Source organism: Marmota marmota, unplaced genomic scaffold, assembly GCF_001458135.2.
Source record: "Marmota marmota marmota unplaced genomic scaffold, marMar, whole genome shotgun sequence".
Classification (NCBI taxonomy): Eukaryota; Metazoa; Chordata; class Mammalia; order Rodentia; family Sciuridae; genus Marmota; species Marmota marmota.
The window spans coordinates 19,617,620-19,635,927 of NW_025999982.1; the positions used below are offsets into that span (position 1 = coordinate 19,617,620).

Consider the following 18,308-nt stretch of genomic DNA (forward strand, 5'->3'; position numbering starts at 1 on the left):
AAAAGCATAGTACTTTTAAAACAGCTTTATTGAGATATAATGTACATACTGTTATAGCACTTTTAAAATCTTTGTCTTTGTTTTGAGATAAAATTGATAAATTGCTTGCCATCATAATCATTGTTTTAATTAAAAAACATTACTCATGAAAATTCAAAAAGTGTCATCGAATCTACACCTACCAGTAAATCTACTAATCTTTAAAACATGCTGGCCGAAGAATGCTCTCTCAGCACCACGGAAGGAAAATGCTCTTCTTCTAAGTTCACACTGCAGATTCCAACGGAGGACTACGCCAGCCCCTGGGAAGCAACGCGTGCTTTTCTTCCTTGGGCTTAATTTACGTACTTGCTTCTTATTTTGTGTAGGTTTGATGATTTTGCTGAACTGCAGTTGCTGAACTGGCCTGTTGTGGTCAAACACCAGGGAAGGAACAAGGGCTTGGAATCCAAATCAGATTTTGATTGCCAGGTGCTGGGGTATGACCAAAGACCACGGTCTGAGGTTCTTCATTTTCCACCTGTTACTCACGCTCTTCATTATCTCCATCCTCTATGATGAAAGCAAGGCAGTCCTTGGCCAAGGACTAGGTGCTGTGCCTCCGCACGCCTGGCCTGGGTGCTGACCTGTTCTGACTCATGCCCCCGGTGACCCTCAATGGCACGGGGAGAAAGGAGCGTCAGCAGCAGCCACAGTTGTGGCAGCTGGTGTTCAAAAACCTCAACAGCATCATCTAGAACTTAAGCTGTGACTATATAATATTATTTTTATTTCTTTTATAGTAATGTTCATTTTTTTAATGTGGTGGTTTAGGTGATAATCTAGTGTGCCCTGGAGTTTGAAAATGTATCTACCAGATGACTCACTGTGGTTCTTCAAAATCTGTATTAGTGGTGTGTACCCAAGATTCCCGAATGGCAAATTATGGAGGGGAATTCAGAACACTGGCTATTGTCTCTCAGTCGTGCGGCACCAGTGACCCTCCAGTCCAGGTTCAAACAGGATGTCCAACACCTGCCTTGAAGCCAATGTATGCAGGGCTGAACTCTACTGGAGGAGTCCACAGCGAATGTCCTTAGGGGGACACAATGACAGAAAACAATCAAGACAACTAAGAGGAGGTTCCCCAATAGCTGACATTCTTCTGAAAAATTTCTGAGTGCAGGAGGTGGGGAGTGGTTTGCCAAGTCGTCGATGCATTCGCTTGGTCATCCACTCTTGGTTACTCACGGAATATCTACTAAGGGCCAGGCGTTGACTAAGCCAGCTCCTGTGGCTCAGAGATGATTGTGCCGGGCTCCTACAGGAGCCAATGGTGCCACCTGGCACACTTCACCACCCACTGGACCTCAGGATCTACTGAGCACAGACCCAGTTGTTTTGCTGAGGCCCTCCAGGTCCCCAGCCCCTGATGTTCCTGTTGGTGGTGGCAGGTCTGGGGCAGTCATGAGGATGCAAGAGCACATCCCAGACTTCTAAGAGGCAAGACCCCTCTATTCTTCACATAACTTCCTGGATGTATTTTGCAGGAAATCTTCTAGGCCTCTTCCAATGGCCTAGAATATGGTTTAAAGAATTATGTCACCATTCCACTTCTAACCTCCATGATGAAATTCCAGAACTGCCCTCTGCCCACTAGGTGAAGGCAGAACCACACTTACAAGGAAAAGGAAGAACCATAAGCCAAGTCTGAGAAACAGTTTTGCAATTTCAAGGTGGTCTCTTTATGAACCCTGTTGTGGACTGAATGGTATCACCTCCAGAATGTCTATGTTGAAGTTCTAAACCCAGTACCTCAGAAAGTGATGGAGTCTTCACCTTTAAAAGGTGATAAAATAAGGCCATTGTGGTGAACCCTAATCAATCTGCCTGGTAGCATTACAAGAAGAGAAGATTTGGACATACAAACTGACATCAGAGNGCCGTCCTCCATCCCCGCGCTCGCGCCCGCGCGCCCCTGTGCGCCCCCGCAGGCTGCGCCGGGCTCGCGCGCCGGAGCCTAGCGCTCTCTCTTCCGCGCCGTGGCCGCTGGCTCCCGGTTAACCCCCTCGGGAATCGCGGGGCTGCCGGCCGCCGGCTGTCACCACGGTTCCCGGAGACGCGGCCTCCAAGCGCCCGCCTGTTTAACTCATCTTCAGGGATATTTTATAAGAAGTTGGGGAGCGTGCGACTGGTCAGGAGTCAATTGCATTCAGCGTATGAAGAAGGCAAGGAGAGGAAATGCAAGGGGCCCTAAGTTTGTTCCTTAGCAAGGATTCACAAGGTCTCACTCTTGAGCCCCCCAGAGAGTTGCCAGGACTCACATTTCAACCACTCTACCTCTCCTCTGTCAGCACTGTCATCCTCACAGATACAAGAGTGTTGTCTGGTGTTTCAGTCTTCTATTAGGAACCCTATTATGACGTATTACGATATTTGTTCTTACCTTTTCTTAACTTTTCCAAGTCTTCTCGAGTTTTCATGAATTTCTCTTCAAACTGGAGAACAGAAACAGTAAATGAGTCCTGATTAGTTCACTCAATCGCCTTGCATGCTTGTCAGCTTGAATTATTCCTGTCTACGTATGATATGAAGGGGGTAAGATTTTTGAGATTGGACATATTTATCGAAGAGTCTGGTCAAGGCTATCTGGAAATTTATAGTACATGTATCAGGAAAAATGCCTGGGTCACAACCCTGAAAAATGCTTGATCCCACCATCACAGATGTGTGGGCTGCTCGAGGGCAGGGACCTCATCTGTCTAGTTCACTGTGTATCCCCAGGACCTACTATAAAACCTGGTTCTTTACAGGTGCCCACACAATTATGCTGAATGAATAGGTTCCAATGGTTAATAGGAAGTTTATTATTGTCTCCTCCCTCCTGCCCACCTCACAATTGTGGTGTGTATTTTCAGTATAATTGCATTCATTTTCTTATGTGGTAGAATTTAGATCTTTTTTAATGGGAATTTCTAACATTCATAAAAATAAACAACTGAGTATATTGTTGCTCCTTTTTCCCTCACCAATTTCAACAATTATCAACTAGTGTCAATAGGCTCTCATCTAGGTGCCCACCCATTCTTCTTTGGTAATAGTTTAAAGGAAGTCCCATCCTGGATTTCATGCACAGTCATGTGCCCCATAACAATGTTTCAGTCAATCACTATACACAAAGATGGTGCCATAAGACTATAAAAGAACTGAAAATTTCCCATTGATTAGTGAATACATCGGTGAACAAAATTCAATGAAGCATTTAGTAGAAGCCTTTGAAGACCTCCATAAGATCCTTCAAAATGTTGAAAACACAAGGGCTGCAAGTGTAGCTCAGTGGTAGAGCACTTGCCTATCATAAACACTGCCCTGGGATCAATCCCCAACACTGTAAAAAAAATTAAAAATTGTGGGGATGGGGTTGTGGTTTAGTGGTAGAGCACTCGCCTAGCATGCATGAGACATTGGGTTCCATCCTCAGCACCACATAAAAATAAAGATATTGTGTCACCTAAAAACTAAAAAATAAATATTAAAAAAATTGTGTGCATTTTAGCTAACGTGGTTAAAAAATATGGAATTATGATCACTGAGAATTGCCTGTATTAAAAATAAATTTTTTAAAAGTTGAAAACATAAATTTCAAATGACAAATTTCTCATTAATAGTGAGAATTTTTCATGGTACATTATTTGCTTCCAAGTAAATTATATATTTATATATTTATAAATAAGAAAAGTTATGTATTTATTAATGAACAAAAAGAAAAACAAGCAATCCACCATGCACATATTTCTGAACAGTGATGCCTCCTCATTACAAGCATCAGAATGATCCTTAGTAGCTAGACCAGAAGAAGGCACTGTGATCATAGCAGGTGACAGATCCATGCATTTTCTGCCCCCAAAATCTTCCAGTGGGACATGATGGGGAGGAAGAAGACAGTGATATTGTTGATTCTGAACTTGTGTTTGCTTCTTAACTTTTAATGGAAGAGTTTTTAAAAAATAAAATTAAATAAAAATAAAAATGGAAAAAGCTTAGAGAACAAGGAATAAAAATATTTTACACATCTATACAATATGTTTTCATTTTATATATTATTACACAAGAGTTAAAAAGGTTAAAAAATTAAAAGGTTGTAAAGTTACAGTAAACGGAGGTTAATTTATTATTGAGAAAACATTTTAATAAATTGAGTGCAGCCTGTGTGTACAGATTTATACAGTGTGCATTGTGCTAAATCAGCTTTTCATTATCTTAAGAAATACCTAACATAATCAACTTTAAAGAGGAACAGGTTATTTTGGTTATCACTGTTTCAAAGGTTTTGGTCCCTGGTCATTTGGCCATGTTGCTTGGTGGCAAGGCAAACATCATGGCAGGCAGCACGTGGGGGAGCAAACCACTCACCTCTTGGCTGTCAGGAAACCAAGAGAGACACAGGGGCTGCATTCCCACAACCCCCTCAAAAGCAAGCCCTCAGGATATAACTCCTCCCACTAGGCCCCACCTCAAAACAGTTCCACTACACCCAATGGTGCCTCAGGCTAGGGACACTCCTTTAAAACATGGGCCTTTTGGAATTTTTCACATCCAAATTATAGCACTGGTAGTGACCTGGGCCTTCACTTTCACTCACCACTCACTCACTGACTCACTTGGAGCAATTGCCAGACCTGAAAAAACTCTAGGACTGATAGAGTGCTGCATATAGGTGTTTCATATTTCTTCTTTTGTACCATGTTTTTTCTGTGCCTGTTTGATGTTTAGATACCAAATGCTTATCATTGTGTTACAGTCACCTACAATATTCAGTACAGTATCATGCCACACAGGTTTGTGACACATGACTGTGTTTCATTCTTAAATAGCTCAATTAGTTTCTCTAAAATACAGGAACTATGTTTAAAAATAACTATAATATATTATCCTACCAAAAACATTAATAAAAATTTATTATCACCAATATTCAATCAATAATCATGTTTCTAATTTTTATACATTTTATGAATTATTTTCTATAGTGTTTAAACTCAAAACCAAATAAGGTCCACAAATCATGGTACATTTTTTTACATTAATGTTTACCTTCTTTGATGAGAATACTGACAATTTATTTAGTAAAGTCTGTGAATCTCTTAATAATTGGCAGTGTTGTTTAGGGTACAATTCCTAACATTGTATCCAGTAAGAAATATCACCTAGCTTATGTAAGAAAAGTATCTAATAACAGTGAATATTAGATCCAATTTCAAATGATCTAACTCAGAACTTACCTCTACGCCAGCTGCGGCCAAGAGCCACCGGATGGACTCCATTCTGGCCCGTCCATCAAAGTAGTGAAGAATGGGTTTCCCTGCCATGATGGCAGTGTCGGGCTTTTCCTAAATGTGTGTGAGCAAATGAAGCTGTCACTATGGCAAAATCTAAACAAACCCTCTAGCTTCACTTGCTCTTAGTTGACTTTAAAAAATCACTAATTTTTGATTCACAAAGTTGGACAATACATTATTAGTCTCATGTTAGCTTTCCTAGTAGAAGATACCTCTAACTGAGGCCACCTAAAAGATTTAAAAACTATTCCCCAGAGAATGTTATCACCCCTATTCTCCAGGGGAAAGATGCTTTTCTCCATCTCCCTTGCTCTGGGGGGATAAGCAGCCTTGTGTATCCTAATAACTGAAGAATGAGCTATTCTTAAGAAAAGTAACTAAAAAGATAAGACTTTTTAATCAGCAAATTTTCTTTAGATTAACAGAAGCCTGACTATCCTGTGACCTATGCTAATAGCAACCTGTGCATGAGAGAAGCAGGTCACCCAAATTAGTAAGTACACTGGCACCTGCTTCTGTGATGTACTACCTACAACTCCCAGAACATGTCCTGCACTTGGAACCCTATGCAACATAGTCTTTGTTGGAAGTAGCCTTTGATTTGCTACATTTTCAATAAATCTTTTTTCTTTTCCTCAGCAATTTTCCTTGAGCCACTGAACTTTTCCAGAAGAAGCAGTGAACAGGGATTGAAGGTTTCCAGACCATCATATCAAAAAACATACTTTCAGATGTATAGTAGAACACTACCAGCTATACAAAAGAAAGACCTGTCTTCTTTGTTACAGGGTGAGAGAAGTTCTTGAAATATACTCCTAGGTCCAATGGGTTACCCATCAGTAGCCACCCTCAGATTGCACCAAACCAGTCTCATGTCCCCATTGGTTAAATGTGACTGTTCATGGCAGGCTCATTGGTCACCATGGATGGTAGAGGATGTTAGTGGGAAGAGAAAGAACAGAAGAACCAGAATTTATTGAAAACTGCCAGAGCCCACCCCAATACAAACCTCATTTGACACATCATGTTTTTAATATTCACACAGCTTTGGGCACCAGTTGTATTTAGTCTGCACTCTTCAGTTAATGAAACTGAGCCTTATGGAAGTGAAATGTAATGTCCAGTCACACCAAAGTCACCAGGGGACATGAAAAATCACAACATGAAACAAGAACAAGGAGGGTCTAGAAACACACAGGTGAAGGCCTTGAGAATTTGTGAAGGCTCTGAAATCAGGATGCCACCAACAGCAAGGACCAAGAGGAGCAAAGTCACTGTTCAGTCCTTTGGCAATTAGGCTGCATTGAATCAAAAGTAGAAATGAGGGCTCAGGATTTGTTCACTTGTAGCTCACAAGGTCCCAGTTCCTCCCAGAGGCAGAGGTTGCTGATTCCTTTCTTTTTTGGAATGCCACACTCTACAGCTTTTTGTGTGATCTAGCAAAGGGATGGTGCTACATTCACTTGACGGTAACCTTTGTTCGATGCCAGCCACACCCTCAGAATGCCACAAATTTATCACAAGTTTAACCTAAAAGAAACTAATCCTCAGGAGACTTCATAGAATGTGATCATTTTACAGTTGGGGGTGATGTGATTTCTAGAAGAACTTGCCCATATGAAGTGATGAACAAGAGTTCAAACTCACCTTTGTTCAAAACCAAAGTCTAGGCTTGAATATCTGTTATTGATTTTCAGAATATGCAAAGCAATCCTTCTGTGGATTGTGAGATCCATTAATTTTGTAAATGAAGTAGAAAGGAACAGCAAATATCAGGGTGCAGAAAGGGTAAGTAATGTTTGGAGAAGGTTTCACTTCAGTTATGTGTATGGAGTGTGCATAGGAGTGTGTGCATGTGTGTGCTCAGATGGCCATTGTAAGTGGTACTAGTCACACTGATGGCTTCCAGTGAAGGAGCTTCAATGGCCCTGGCTGTGTCTCAGGCTGCTCAGGAGGTGGAGCACAGCGAAGAATCAGAGAATGAAAATAAGTGGCTCCTGGAACTGAGGTGACTTTACTATCATGAGTGTGAATACAATCACAGTAGACTCACTGAAAGCAGGAGTCCTAATGAGAGGAGTTCAAGGGAAAATGGTTACATTTCATCTGAAGTTCTATTTTAAAACATTCTGTCTTCTTGCAAAGTTTTGTCATTGAGTTTAACACAAAAATATACTTGTCTTTACCATTAGAAGTACTTCTGAAAAATTGTGTGTGATTGAATTTTAGGTATCACATTTTAAAATATCACATTATAAAATAAAATATTCACATTTTAAATTATGGCACACAAAAATCTAAACTTTATGAAGTATAAAATCCTTTAGAAACACTGAATTAACTCTCAGTCTGTTAGGAAGTCCATTGTGTGTATGAGGGAAGTGGAGGAGGCGTGTTCAGCACAAGGAAAGGGAGAGTGAGGCTCACACTTGTGTCAGGCATGTTGAGCTGCTCAGGAACTGAGTTCACAGGACCACATCATCCTCATCCTCACACTGTGCTCCCTCAGCTGTTGACTGAATCCTGTTACACAGGGTGATGAGTTTTACCTTACAGAAGGCTCTATCATGATGCTCTTTCTTCTAAGTGACTTTCTCCAACTTCTGAATGTGAGGCATTCAAAGGCCAGGCTGGGACAGAAGTCCCCATGAAGTTTTGCTAGGTGGACAAAGTGGGACCAAGAGAGACTGGATGCTTTGCTGGGGTCTCGTACAAGTTCCTCACTCATAGTCAATATCTAGTTGTGAGTGTCCCCTCCATGACTGTTAGGCAAGAGATAGATATGAGCAGTGGGTCAGGAGTTTAGGAAACACTCAATACAGTATGAAATGGTTCATCACAGTTCTGCCTCATTGGAGCGGCAATGTCTGACAGGATGGCTCTTTCAGGACCCTTGCCTGGTCTCAGCTCTATAAACTATTCCTCCTACAAATGGAGAAAGATAGATGAGTTCAAGGGCCAAAAAATACAAAAAGCAAGCATATGTTTGCTCAGAGGGCTCAACTGCTAAGACGTCTTCAACAAGACCCTACACAAACAACACACACCAGAGATTTCCAGGCTGAGGAAAGCAGGATGATTAAGACTGGAGCCCCCTGACCTTAAATCTTGTAAAACTAGACCTAATTAAGACCTGTCAGTCAGGCCAAGATAACCAAGAGTTGCTCTTAGGTTGTTAGCTAATGTAGTACGTCAATCCAGAGGCCAGAGGCAATACCTCGGTGGTATCTTCTAAAACCTCTCTCCCACTCCAATAGAAGCTGGGACACAAACAGCTGTTGCTTTCCCCTCTCTCTCCTTTGAGGGTGCTTCTTTCCCCTTGTTTCTCTTCTAATAAACTTAGCTATACTTTCACTAAGTCTTAGGTCTTGCTTGAAACCCTTTGATGTGAAAAACACAAGAACTGAGAACACAGTGCATTCTCTCTGGTAGGATCTGGGCATCTTCTGTCCCCTATTACCACAACCACCTGGGGACAGCTCCTGGTGTCCTACTGCAGAGGACACACTAAAGGTGAGGAGGAATGGCCACCTCCTGCTCACACACTTCAGTGTGGGTTATTTGAACTCCTCTGTTTATTTGAAAGGATAAAAAAACGTGACATCAGGACTTCTCCACTCCAACTTGGAACCCTCCCCTCCTTCTATGCTTCTCTTTGAGGAAATTTCCATATTTTCCCAACCAGAGTCCTGTAGCCACCTGAAGATGGGAAGCAGAGGGAGCCAGGGGACATAGAATTCATGAGCAGCTCTTCAGGGACTTCATGAGAAACAAAAACAACAACAACAAAATGACAAAATTGTCTCTTGCTTTCCCTTGGCAACCCCCAAAATGAGTGAATTGAAAACTAGAATAAGGATATTTGCTTCATTAAGAATATGGGCTTGGGGTCTGGGGTTGTGGCTCAGCGGTAGAGCACTCGCCTCCCACATGTGAGACCCCGGGTTCGATCCTCAGCACCACATGAAAGTAAATAAATAAAATAAAGATATCATGCCCATGTATAACTAAAAAAAATATTTTAAAAATATGGGCTTGTTTTGAAAGGACTATAATCTACAACAATTCCAGTAGTAGGTTAAAAGAGGTATGTCTCTGAGCTGGTTTCCACCCCCTACCATATAGAAGGTCGACTTACAGAGAAATCACTACTTTCCTCTTGGGGTAGGTGAACTCAGTTGTTTAATTTCTGACTCTCAATTTTCTTTTCTGAAAATACATAGAGTTCCAGCTAAGTTTGAGAACTTTTCAAAAATTTCATTGAAATAATGTGCATACACTCATAATAGGCACTCAGTACATGGATTCTCACTGTTTCTCCAGTTCCTGGGAGATGAGTGTGCACCTGAACACATTAGGTAGCCCATGAATCCTTTCTCTTTCCATCCCTCCACTAACTGACCATCCACTCATCATGTACTATTATCCACCTATCTATATCTCTGTATCTGTTTTGTCCATAGAACTCTGGAGCAGTTTCCATGTACCAAGCAAGAATGATGGCTACAGGGAGCAAGGTACCAGTCTGACTTGGCCTCTTCCCTGAAGGGGTTTAAATCTAGTCAGGGACACAGCATTATAGACATCTGGAAGATCAGAAAGACTCTGGAAGTGACTTCACTTTATGGGTCTCTGGGAATTCCAACCCAGGATCTGAGACCAGGGCAAAGGACAGGTAGCCAGATTATCAAAGAAAAGGAAATGGGTAGAGAGCACTTCCCCATCAAGCAGTTGCTAACATCTCCAGGGGAGGGAAGAATCACACTCTCCAACACAAGGAATTGCCCCCCTGGGAAGCTTTGTTCCTGCCTTTTGGTGACATGAGCATGACAGGAAGAGGAGAATAAAGAAAGGGTTAAAAACCTGACATCTATAAAAATGCAAGACACCCCACTCCCAGGGGCACCATCTCTGGGTCCCCAGCTCCTCTCCAGAGGAATGTCTCTCTCTCTCTCTGTGTATATATATATATATATATATAGTCTCAATAAAATTTGCTGGGTACTTTGTCTCCGTGTTATGCAGATGTTTAATCTTCAACCCCAGAGGAACGAGGACCTGTTCCTGATTTCCAATTCCAGTATCAGAACCATGATTGATTCTGCTCACCAGGTAGTCAGCACAAGGGGAGAATCCTGCCAACCTCAGAGAACTGAGGACCCTGCCCTTTTACCAAAATGAGCTGTTGGTAGCCTCTCTATCTCCAGACTGAATTGATTTTGCCCCCCCAGGCGTCTGCTTCCTACTCCGTAAACCAGGATCACAGCTCATCCTTCTCCAAACCCTCTCTGCAGCCTCTTGCAACACGCTTTTCTTCATTGTCATTTCAGTATCTTCTCCCAGGGGTGCTGCACTAGGTTCTGTGATTCTGGTAGACCCTGGTTTCTCTGACACCTGGATTTTCAGACACTCTCCCTGAAACTCACTCTCTCCTTTATAGAAACGTTCCTTCTTCCCAATATTAACATTCATTCAGATCATTGCTGGCTTTTAAATTCCAATTCTAAAGACTCATGGCATTTCAGTTAAGTGTTCCTGTGCTTTTAAGAACTAGTTACACGCGCCAGTGATTGGCGAGTCTTTGCACATAGACTTCTGAGTGTTATTGCTCAGTGATCCTCAGCCAGAGTGGCACTGCTTCGCCAGCGCTGAGGCTGGTGGGCAATGTCTGGAGAGGTTTCTTTACATCAAAGCCTACCGACTGGAAACATTGGAAATGCTACAGCATCAGGTGGGGCAAGGCCAGGATGCCTCTGAATATCCTACAATGAGCTGGACAGCCCCCCACACAAAGAATTACTCAAGTCAAATGAGTAGTCTTGCTAAGGTTGAGAAAACTTACCTTAGTCATTCTCCTGTTTTGCCATGAGATGGTGAACCCCAGAGAGCTAAGACTTGCCATCTGGTTAATTAGTAGCAAAGACTGAAATAGAGTCTAGTTCCTCTGTTATTCAGATTACTTTTCTGTATCATAATAAATCTTAATTTTGATCTTCAAAGGCTAAGTTGCATTACACAATTCACAATTGTGTGTTGATGACCTTTATAGAAAAAACAACTCTAGCATAAGCTCCTACATCCCTCTTCACTGGTCACAATCTCAGTTGGATCTATAGTGTAGTTGTCTCTCTTTTCTCCTGACATTTTTTTTCTCATACCATGAAACTCTCCTGCCCTAGTTTTCTAAATTCTTCTTGTCAACATTTCTATAAAGTTGTATCCAACAGAAACTGAATCAATAATTCTTGAACTGTCATCTAAGCACAAAAAGAAGACTTAATGTGAATACAAGACAGACTTCTGCTTGTAGCTACAGATATTTTAATGTATTTTTCTTGGTATCTAAAAATGAGCATGTGAAGACATGTAGGACAACTGATTAGATCAGTACTTACCTATTAAGGGCGGCTCCCTCTTAGCTCCACAACACCACAACAGGAAAGAGTCCCCAGTGTGTTTAGGAGCTACTTATTCATTGGAATAACTCCTTCCCAGTAAAGAGTGAAGTCTATAATTAAGGAAAAGTCACCTGCATAGTGTTTAGGGGCCACAAGTTTCTCTATTGGACTAGAAGGAAAATGCCAAGTCATCTTCTTATCAGAAAATTGTTGGTTAATATGTTGCTTTTCAGGGTTGACAAAGTTTAACCAAAACACTTCGGACAAATTTTACTCTCTCTGCCTGTCACTAAGGATTTTTTTTAAATTTTTTTTTTTAGATGGACACAATATCTTTATTTATTTATTCGTTCCTCATGCTGAGGAACCAACCTAGTGCCTCACATGTGCAAAGCAAGCCCTCTACTGCTGAGCCACAACCCCAGCCAGAGGATTGGGTTTTTGAGGATTGGGTTTTTGAGGAATCTGACTGCACACTTTTCATGAACAAAATGCAAGGATTTAGACAGATTTGAAATCTCCACTGTGAACTGCAAACACCATTTTTTTTTTCTGGTGCAGAATAGATTTGCACAAGGGAACATAGTAGCAGTTTAGATACCAATTAAATATTCCACTAAGGTTAAGCAGGACTGAGATTGTCATAATAAAAAGGATGTCAGTGCCCCTGCTTTGCATCATCCAGGGAAGATTGGTGAGATTGGCACAAATTCTGTGCTCATGTATTTTGTAAATCCACTGGGGTATCCATGTCAAGAGCAAAATTGTTGTAGAAATGACAAGGCTAGACACGGAGGAATTAGCAGGAAGCAGGTTTATTGGCTGCATCCAGGCCCAGAAGGGAAAAACATTTTCACCATGATCAATGAATCCCCCTAAACTCGGAGTTCAGAGTTTTAGAACTCTATATCCAGTGTGTAGATGGAGGGGCTCAGAGGCTCACAATCTGCAGAGGTCCACATAACAGTAGGGTTTTTTTGTTTTGTTTTTTTCCCCCTATACTTCTGGGCTCCCAACTCAGGCCAAATTACCAAATAATACCAAGGACACTCTCTGGGAAAATCAGTACCTGCCTTTATTTACCAAAGATTTATTAACTCATATGAACAAAAGTGATCTGGATTAATTACTCTATATGAATTTTAAGAGGATAATTTTTGTTTATTATAAGTGCTGAGTTAATTTGCTTAAATTAATTAAAATACAGCATTTATAAATCAGTAGTAGAAAAAAGTCACACATTTATAAAATACACATATATAGACACAAATGCATGAACAGAAATAGATTTTATAGATTTTGTCTGTGAAGCTCATAGTCATATCTAGGTCCTATAATTTAAAATATATAAGTTGGGGTTGAAAAATGAAATAAATTAAGGTTAAAAAAGGTCTTTTAAGAATTAATTTGCTCGAATTTTAAATAGTGAAAGGAGTGTCAAGAGAACTTTTAGAAGCATATTTTAGTTTCCTCCTCGTTTTGTTTTTGAGCATGTAGTATTAGCTTAGTTGAAAAAGCCAGAAACAAGATTCTTACCTTTCTTTCTTGAGTCAAAGGAACCTTCTGAGAAAAGGGATTTAGAGAATACCTAGCAACTTTTCTGGTGTTTCCTCTTTAAAGGACAAGAAAGGCAGCAGGCTGCCAGAAATAGAGAGACAGACAGACAGAATGTGCCCCAGTGTGGCAAGATAGGATTTTTTTTTAATTGAAATGTTTTCTAAGCAACCTGATAATTACTTTCCCTTTGAGAATCTATACTTGATTTGCTATTTCATTTTATTTTCTTTTTTAAAAAAATTCCAGTTAATTTTATTTGGCTTTATTTTGCTTTTTCAATTGAAAGCACATGTAGATTAATTTGGGGGTGTCAAAAGATCCCCGATTTTGTATCAAATAATGCAGTTTGTAGTAATCTGTGATAGGAGCCACAAGAAACTGGTGCATTCTTTCCCACCCCCCACTAGCATGGGATTATTTTGAAACAAGTGACAGGCACCATATCACTTTGCATATGCTGGCATTTATGTCTAACAGGTCAGGAGTCTTTACTAAACATAATCACACTATTCTCCTACCATGCCAACATTTGAATTCCTTAAATTCAGCAACTATTTAGCATTTAGATTTCACCAGTTGTTCCATAAGTATTTCTTTAAAGTTGGGTTATTTACATTAAAATCGAAGCAAGGTCCACACAAGGCATTTGAGTAACAAGAATAAATATATTTTGTAGATGTGACTAAATGAACACAGAGAGTCAGGCAGAAGGTGTAGAGATGTGTGAAGAGTTCTCAAAGCCCACAGTGAGGAGGTGCCAGGTAGTATTAGCTTAGTTGTGACAAAAGGTCACCTGGAACAGAGGATGGCTCTCTTCTGTTCTTCGTTATTTCCCTATCTCTTAAAAACAAACAAACAAATGAAAAACAACAACAACAAAAAAAAAAAACACTGAAGAATCCATAGTAGACCTAGAACTCTTCAGATGCATGTAAGAAAATAACCTAATTTTTATTATCTTGAATAAAATGGTTTTAAATAAAAATTTCATCATCCCATTACTTAGAAATATCAAAAACAACCATGAGAACCATTTTTCCTGTTTATACCTGAGATTGTCACACTTGACTCTGACAGACTGTATCACAGAAAATACAGGATAATTCCTAGACAAGATCAAACAGGCCACATAATTTAACCTGGTGGCTTATTTCTTAACAAATACTCAGAGAAGTCTAGCCCTTTTATTATTGAAAGAGTTGCCTGACGTGCTGAAGGACTCCTAGCCTTTACATGGTATCACATTCTGTCTCCTCACGGTTCCCGCCTACCACCCTATCAACACGTTGGCATGACCTGGTGTTCAAATATTCACTTATGCCTTCTAGAAGATACTCTCATCAGAGACATTTAGCTATTTAGTCCTCCTGTTTCTTTGTTTCTTGACTTACCTTTTTTTTTTTTTTCTGGAGTTTCTATAAATTTCTCTTAAAACTGGAAGTAGAAACAGAAAATTATTTCTTGTTCATTCGAGACCATTATAGGCTTTTAAACTTGAGAGACTCCTCTCTGTACATGATATGGAGAAGGCAAAATTTCTGAGTTTGTCAGAGACACAGAAGAGTTTGATCATAGACATTTGTAAACTTACATTAAATACATCAATAAAAGGGCATGAGCCACGTCATATAGCTGCCCATCTTGTAGTTTGCTTCACCCTCAGAAACAAAACTCAGTGATTTGTATGTCCACCTGTGTCCATGGTGCAGTCATGATTCAAGAGTGGATATCACTAGAGACAAGGGAATAAAAGTTACAGTTATGGTGTTTCAGTATCTGAGGAAATGTCTACTTCTTCACTTTCTCCTTGTGCCATCAGAGCATAACCTTGTGTGCCTTCTCACCTGGAGGACACCAGGGCCAATTACCATCATCCACCACGAATGGGCTTCTGGTATAATAAAGTTTATAAATAACAGAATTCTAATACAATGGATAGGAATCAGCCTGTAGCCAATTTTAGCCAAAACTCTGGTTTCTGATTTAACTTCTTTGATATGTTTGCAGTTATGTTGTCTATGATATAGGGTTGTTGTGAGGATTCAATAAGATGCAGACATTTGAATCAATTAGTTTTATTCTCATTTTTTTTATGTCTCATCTTAAGGTTGCCTCCTCAGAAGGGTTTCCTCACCATCCATGTAGAGGGCTCACTGGCCCTTTGCCAGCAACTGCTCAATATTCAATACTCAATCATAGACTCAGTTTAAATTCATTCACATCCTAATCAGAGGCTGTAATTAATTTAATATTTAATCACCCCTCCTTTCCCTATTTCTTCCTTCCTTCTTTCTTTTTTCTTTCTTCTCACTAAAATGTGTATTCCATGAGGTTCAAAGGAATATACATTGTCTCTTTGACCATTGTACCCTGCATCGATGCAACAACGCATAGATTAAGACTCAAAAACAATTTCCTGCATCATGAATAAATTCCTCCAATTCAGAGGAACTGGCTCTAGGTTCTCTCCACTCTTGATCACATAGGGGACCCAAGGATAAATCTTAACCTTTCTGGACTCCACTGCATTCATCTGCAAAGTAAGGTCACTGGATATATTGAGGTGAAAATGGCCCCCAAATTTTGATGCTTGCTTCTTCAATTTTTGTTTTCTTACAATAACACTGGAACAACCAACATAAGGGGATCCTCAGAAGGGAACCTGGATGGGACTTGCAGAAGAGCAGCAGAATAGCAGAGAACAGTGCATGCACATCCCAGGAGCCTGGGGCCAGGCTGCCCCTAAGGTGCACAATAGCCTCCCTCCTGCAGTGTGGGAGGTGTTTCTCCATGAAATTCCCCTCCCTGCACAACATCTTCCCAGTGGTAACCTGACAAAAGGATCTCTGGAAGACAGGAAAACAGAATACAAGGAGCACCATGTCTGGAAGGGCCCCTTGCTGGGAGGTCCAGGGTGGGTAGAGTTGACCAGTGAAGGTGTCATGAGGGAAGAGACACTGACACAGACTGGCAGAGATGTACTGGGAGAGCATCTAAGAGAAGAAGGAAAGGAGCATCACCAGAGGGGAACACTGGGGGTGCCCTCCTGGAGGGTGACCCAAGCTGCCCTGTCCATGGTGCCTCTGCTGCCTGGTGTCAGACTCAGGAAACTCCTCACAGCTTTCAACATAAGGCTGTGCTCTGGGGAGGGGAGGGCTGTGGTTGGGAACTTGTTATTTATTTTGTGCAGGTTCTGACCTTGTGAAATGAGGCAGCATTGAGTGGATTATGTTGTCCATCATGTTGACAAAGAAGGTAGATGAATCATTAACTAAGAAGATGGCCACAGGAAGACATGAGCCCTGAAATGACAGAGGATGGCAGGCTCTGGAAGATAGTTGATAATGGGAAGATGGGCTTGGGTTTCAGTGAAGAGGTCACTTTGAACTAATAGAACTAGCTTGGCAATGATTTTCTTGTGTATTGGACCTGGAATATCCCCAAAGTCTCCTGTGTTCAGAGGTGGACTTTGGGGAAATTATTGAACCATGAAAGCTCTGGGGATTAATCCATCCATGGCTGCATGAACTACTGACTGGGAAATGGGACCTAGGCAGAGGAAGCAGGTCACCAGTGGTGTGCCTGGAAGGGTTCATCTTCTCTCAGTTCCTTTCACCCTCTCTGCTCCTCAGCTGCTGTGGGATGAGCAGCTTTCCTCCACCGTTCCCTTCCACTGTGATGTCCTGCCTCACCTCAGGCCCAGAGCAACAAAGCTGCTGAACATGGACTCAATCCTCTGAAACCATGAGCCAAAATAAATCCTTTCTTCTCTAAGTTGTTTTTGTCAGGTACCTTGGTCATAGCAAGGAAGAGCTGACTAGCATATATTTTATTGGTTAAGAAATAAAAGTTCAAGATTCAGACAGAGAAAGTAGAGCTAGAGGGTAGGCTACTTGAATTTTGAAACTAAAATTAGAGAAGAAAATAGCCAAAGGAAAAACCAACCAGAGATAGAGATTGTTTTTTTCTGATTTGTTTTGCAGTGTTTATTAGTTTATTCTGAGGAGTAGGGATGAATGTGGCCAAGAGGGTTAGAACAGTACAGAGATAACCCTGTCTGTAAGAAAGAGGAAACATGACAGAGAAGACAGGTAGCCAAGAAGGATAGAGAGCAGAGAAATGCACTGTGGAATAACTGTATACATTTTAAATCTGCAGGTTTTTATTTGACACTATTACTTTTATTATCATATTTGGGAATATAGTTGACTTACAATGAAGTGCACATACTTAAGTGTACAATTGGATTACACCCATGAACTCATCACACAATCAAGATGGTGAACATCCACATCCTCATGCCCTTTTGTAATCAATTCTTCCTGTACCACCTTATACTACTGACCTGCTTTTTGTCACAATAGATTAGTTTCAATTTCCTAGAATTTTAAATAAATTTTAAGTACTGCTAGCAGTTCCTCTATTTTTGTCAGAGTCAACCAAGGATCTGAGTCTCAATCACTCACAGCAGTTGGGCTTTAAACAATCACAGGCTGCCAACCAATCAGACCATATCGCCATAATCCAAATTCACCATTACATGGTACCTCATAAGGCAAAGACCAACTGCAGCCAATCGGGTTGTTTCTGTATGTCACTTCATTTTCTCTGTTTATAAATAAAACCTGTACATGGGGGAGGGCATTCTGCTCATCTTTGATATGGGCTGCTGCCAGGGTCTGGATCCCCTCTGCTCTTGGAAATAAGTGTTTAATATAAATGGTCTCAGGTGTTTTTTTTTTTTTTTTTTAACAGTTTCCAGTGGACATTGTAACAAATCTCACAAGCTGCATGGCCTAAACTATACAAAATATTTTCTCACATATTCTAGAGGTCAGATATCTGAAATAAAGGTGACAGCAATTTTGTCCCCCTCTGCAGACTCTGAGGGAGAAGCCGCTCCACGCCTCTCTCCCAGGTTCTCACAGCTGTCCTTGGTGTTCCTGGGCTTGGAGCAGCATCAGTACAGACTGAAGGAAATGGACAGTGGAAAAGGAAGCAAAGAGGAGCCAAGGGATGAAGAGGAAGGGAACGGGGA

The 18,308-nt window shown here is 40.9% G+C and overlaps 1 protein-coding gene across 5 annotated transcripts in view; it reads right to left on the reverse strand.

The window, feature by feature from the left end:
• The window catches only part of LOC107143994 (glutathione S-transferase A3-like), a 19,755-nt gene extending 7,863 nt beyond the window's left edge, over positions 1 to 11,892 (reverse strand). For 2 of the 5 annotated variants that reach the window (XM_015487850.2, XM_015487849.2), the window contains exons 1-3: positions 11,158 to 11,181; positions 5,259 to 5,366; positions 2,426 to 2,477 (exon numbers count right to left, since the gene is read on the reverse strand). In XM_015487850.2, the coding sequence (XP_015343336.1) occupies positions 2,426 to 2,477; positions 5,259 to 5,366; positions 11,158 to 11,166 (169 nt within the window). In that variant the 5' untranslated portion in view covers positions 11,167 to 11,181. Of the gene's footprint in view, positions 1 to 2,425; positions 2,478 to 5,258; positions 5,367 to 9,453; positions 9,525 to 11,157; positions 11,182 to 11,710 lie in introns of those variants that run through there. The other 3 variants (XM_048805480.1, XM_015487852.2, XM_015487851.2) reach the window with 3 other exon arrangements.
• Between the last annotated feature and the right edge of the window lie 6,416 nt (positions 11,893 to 18,308).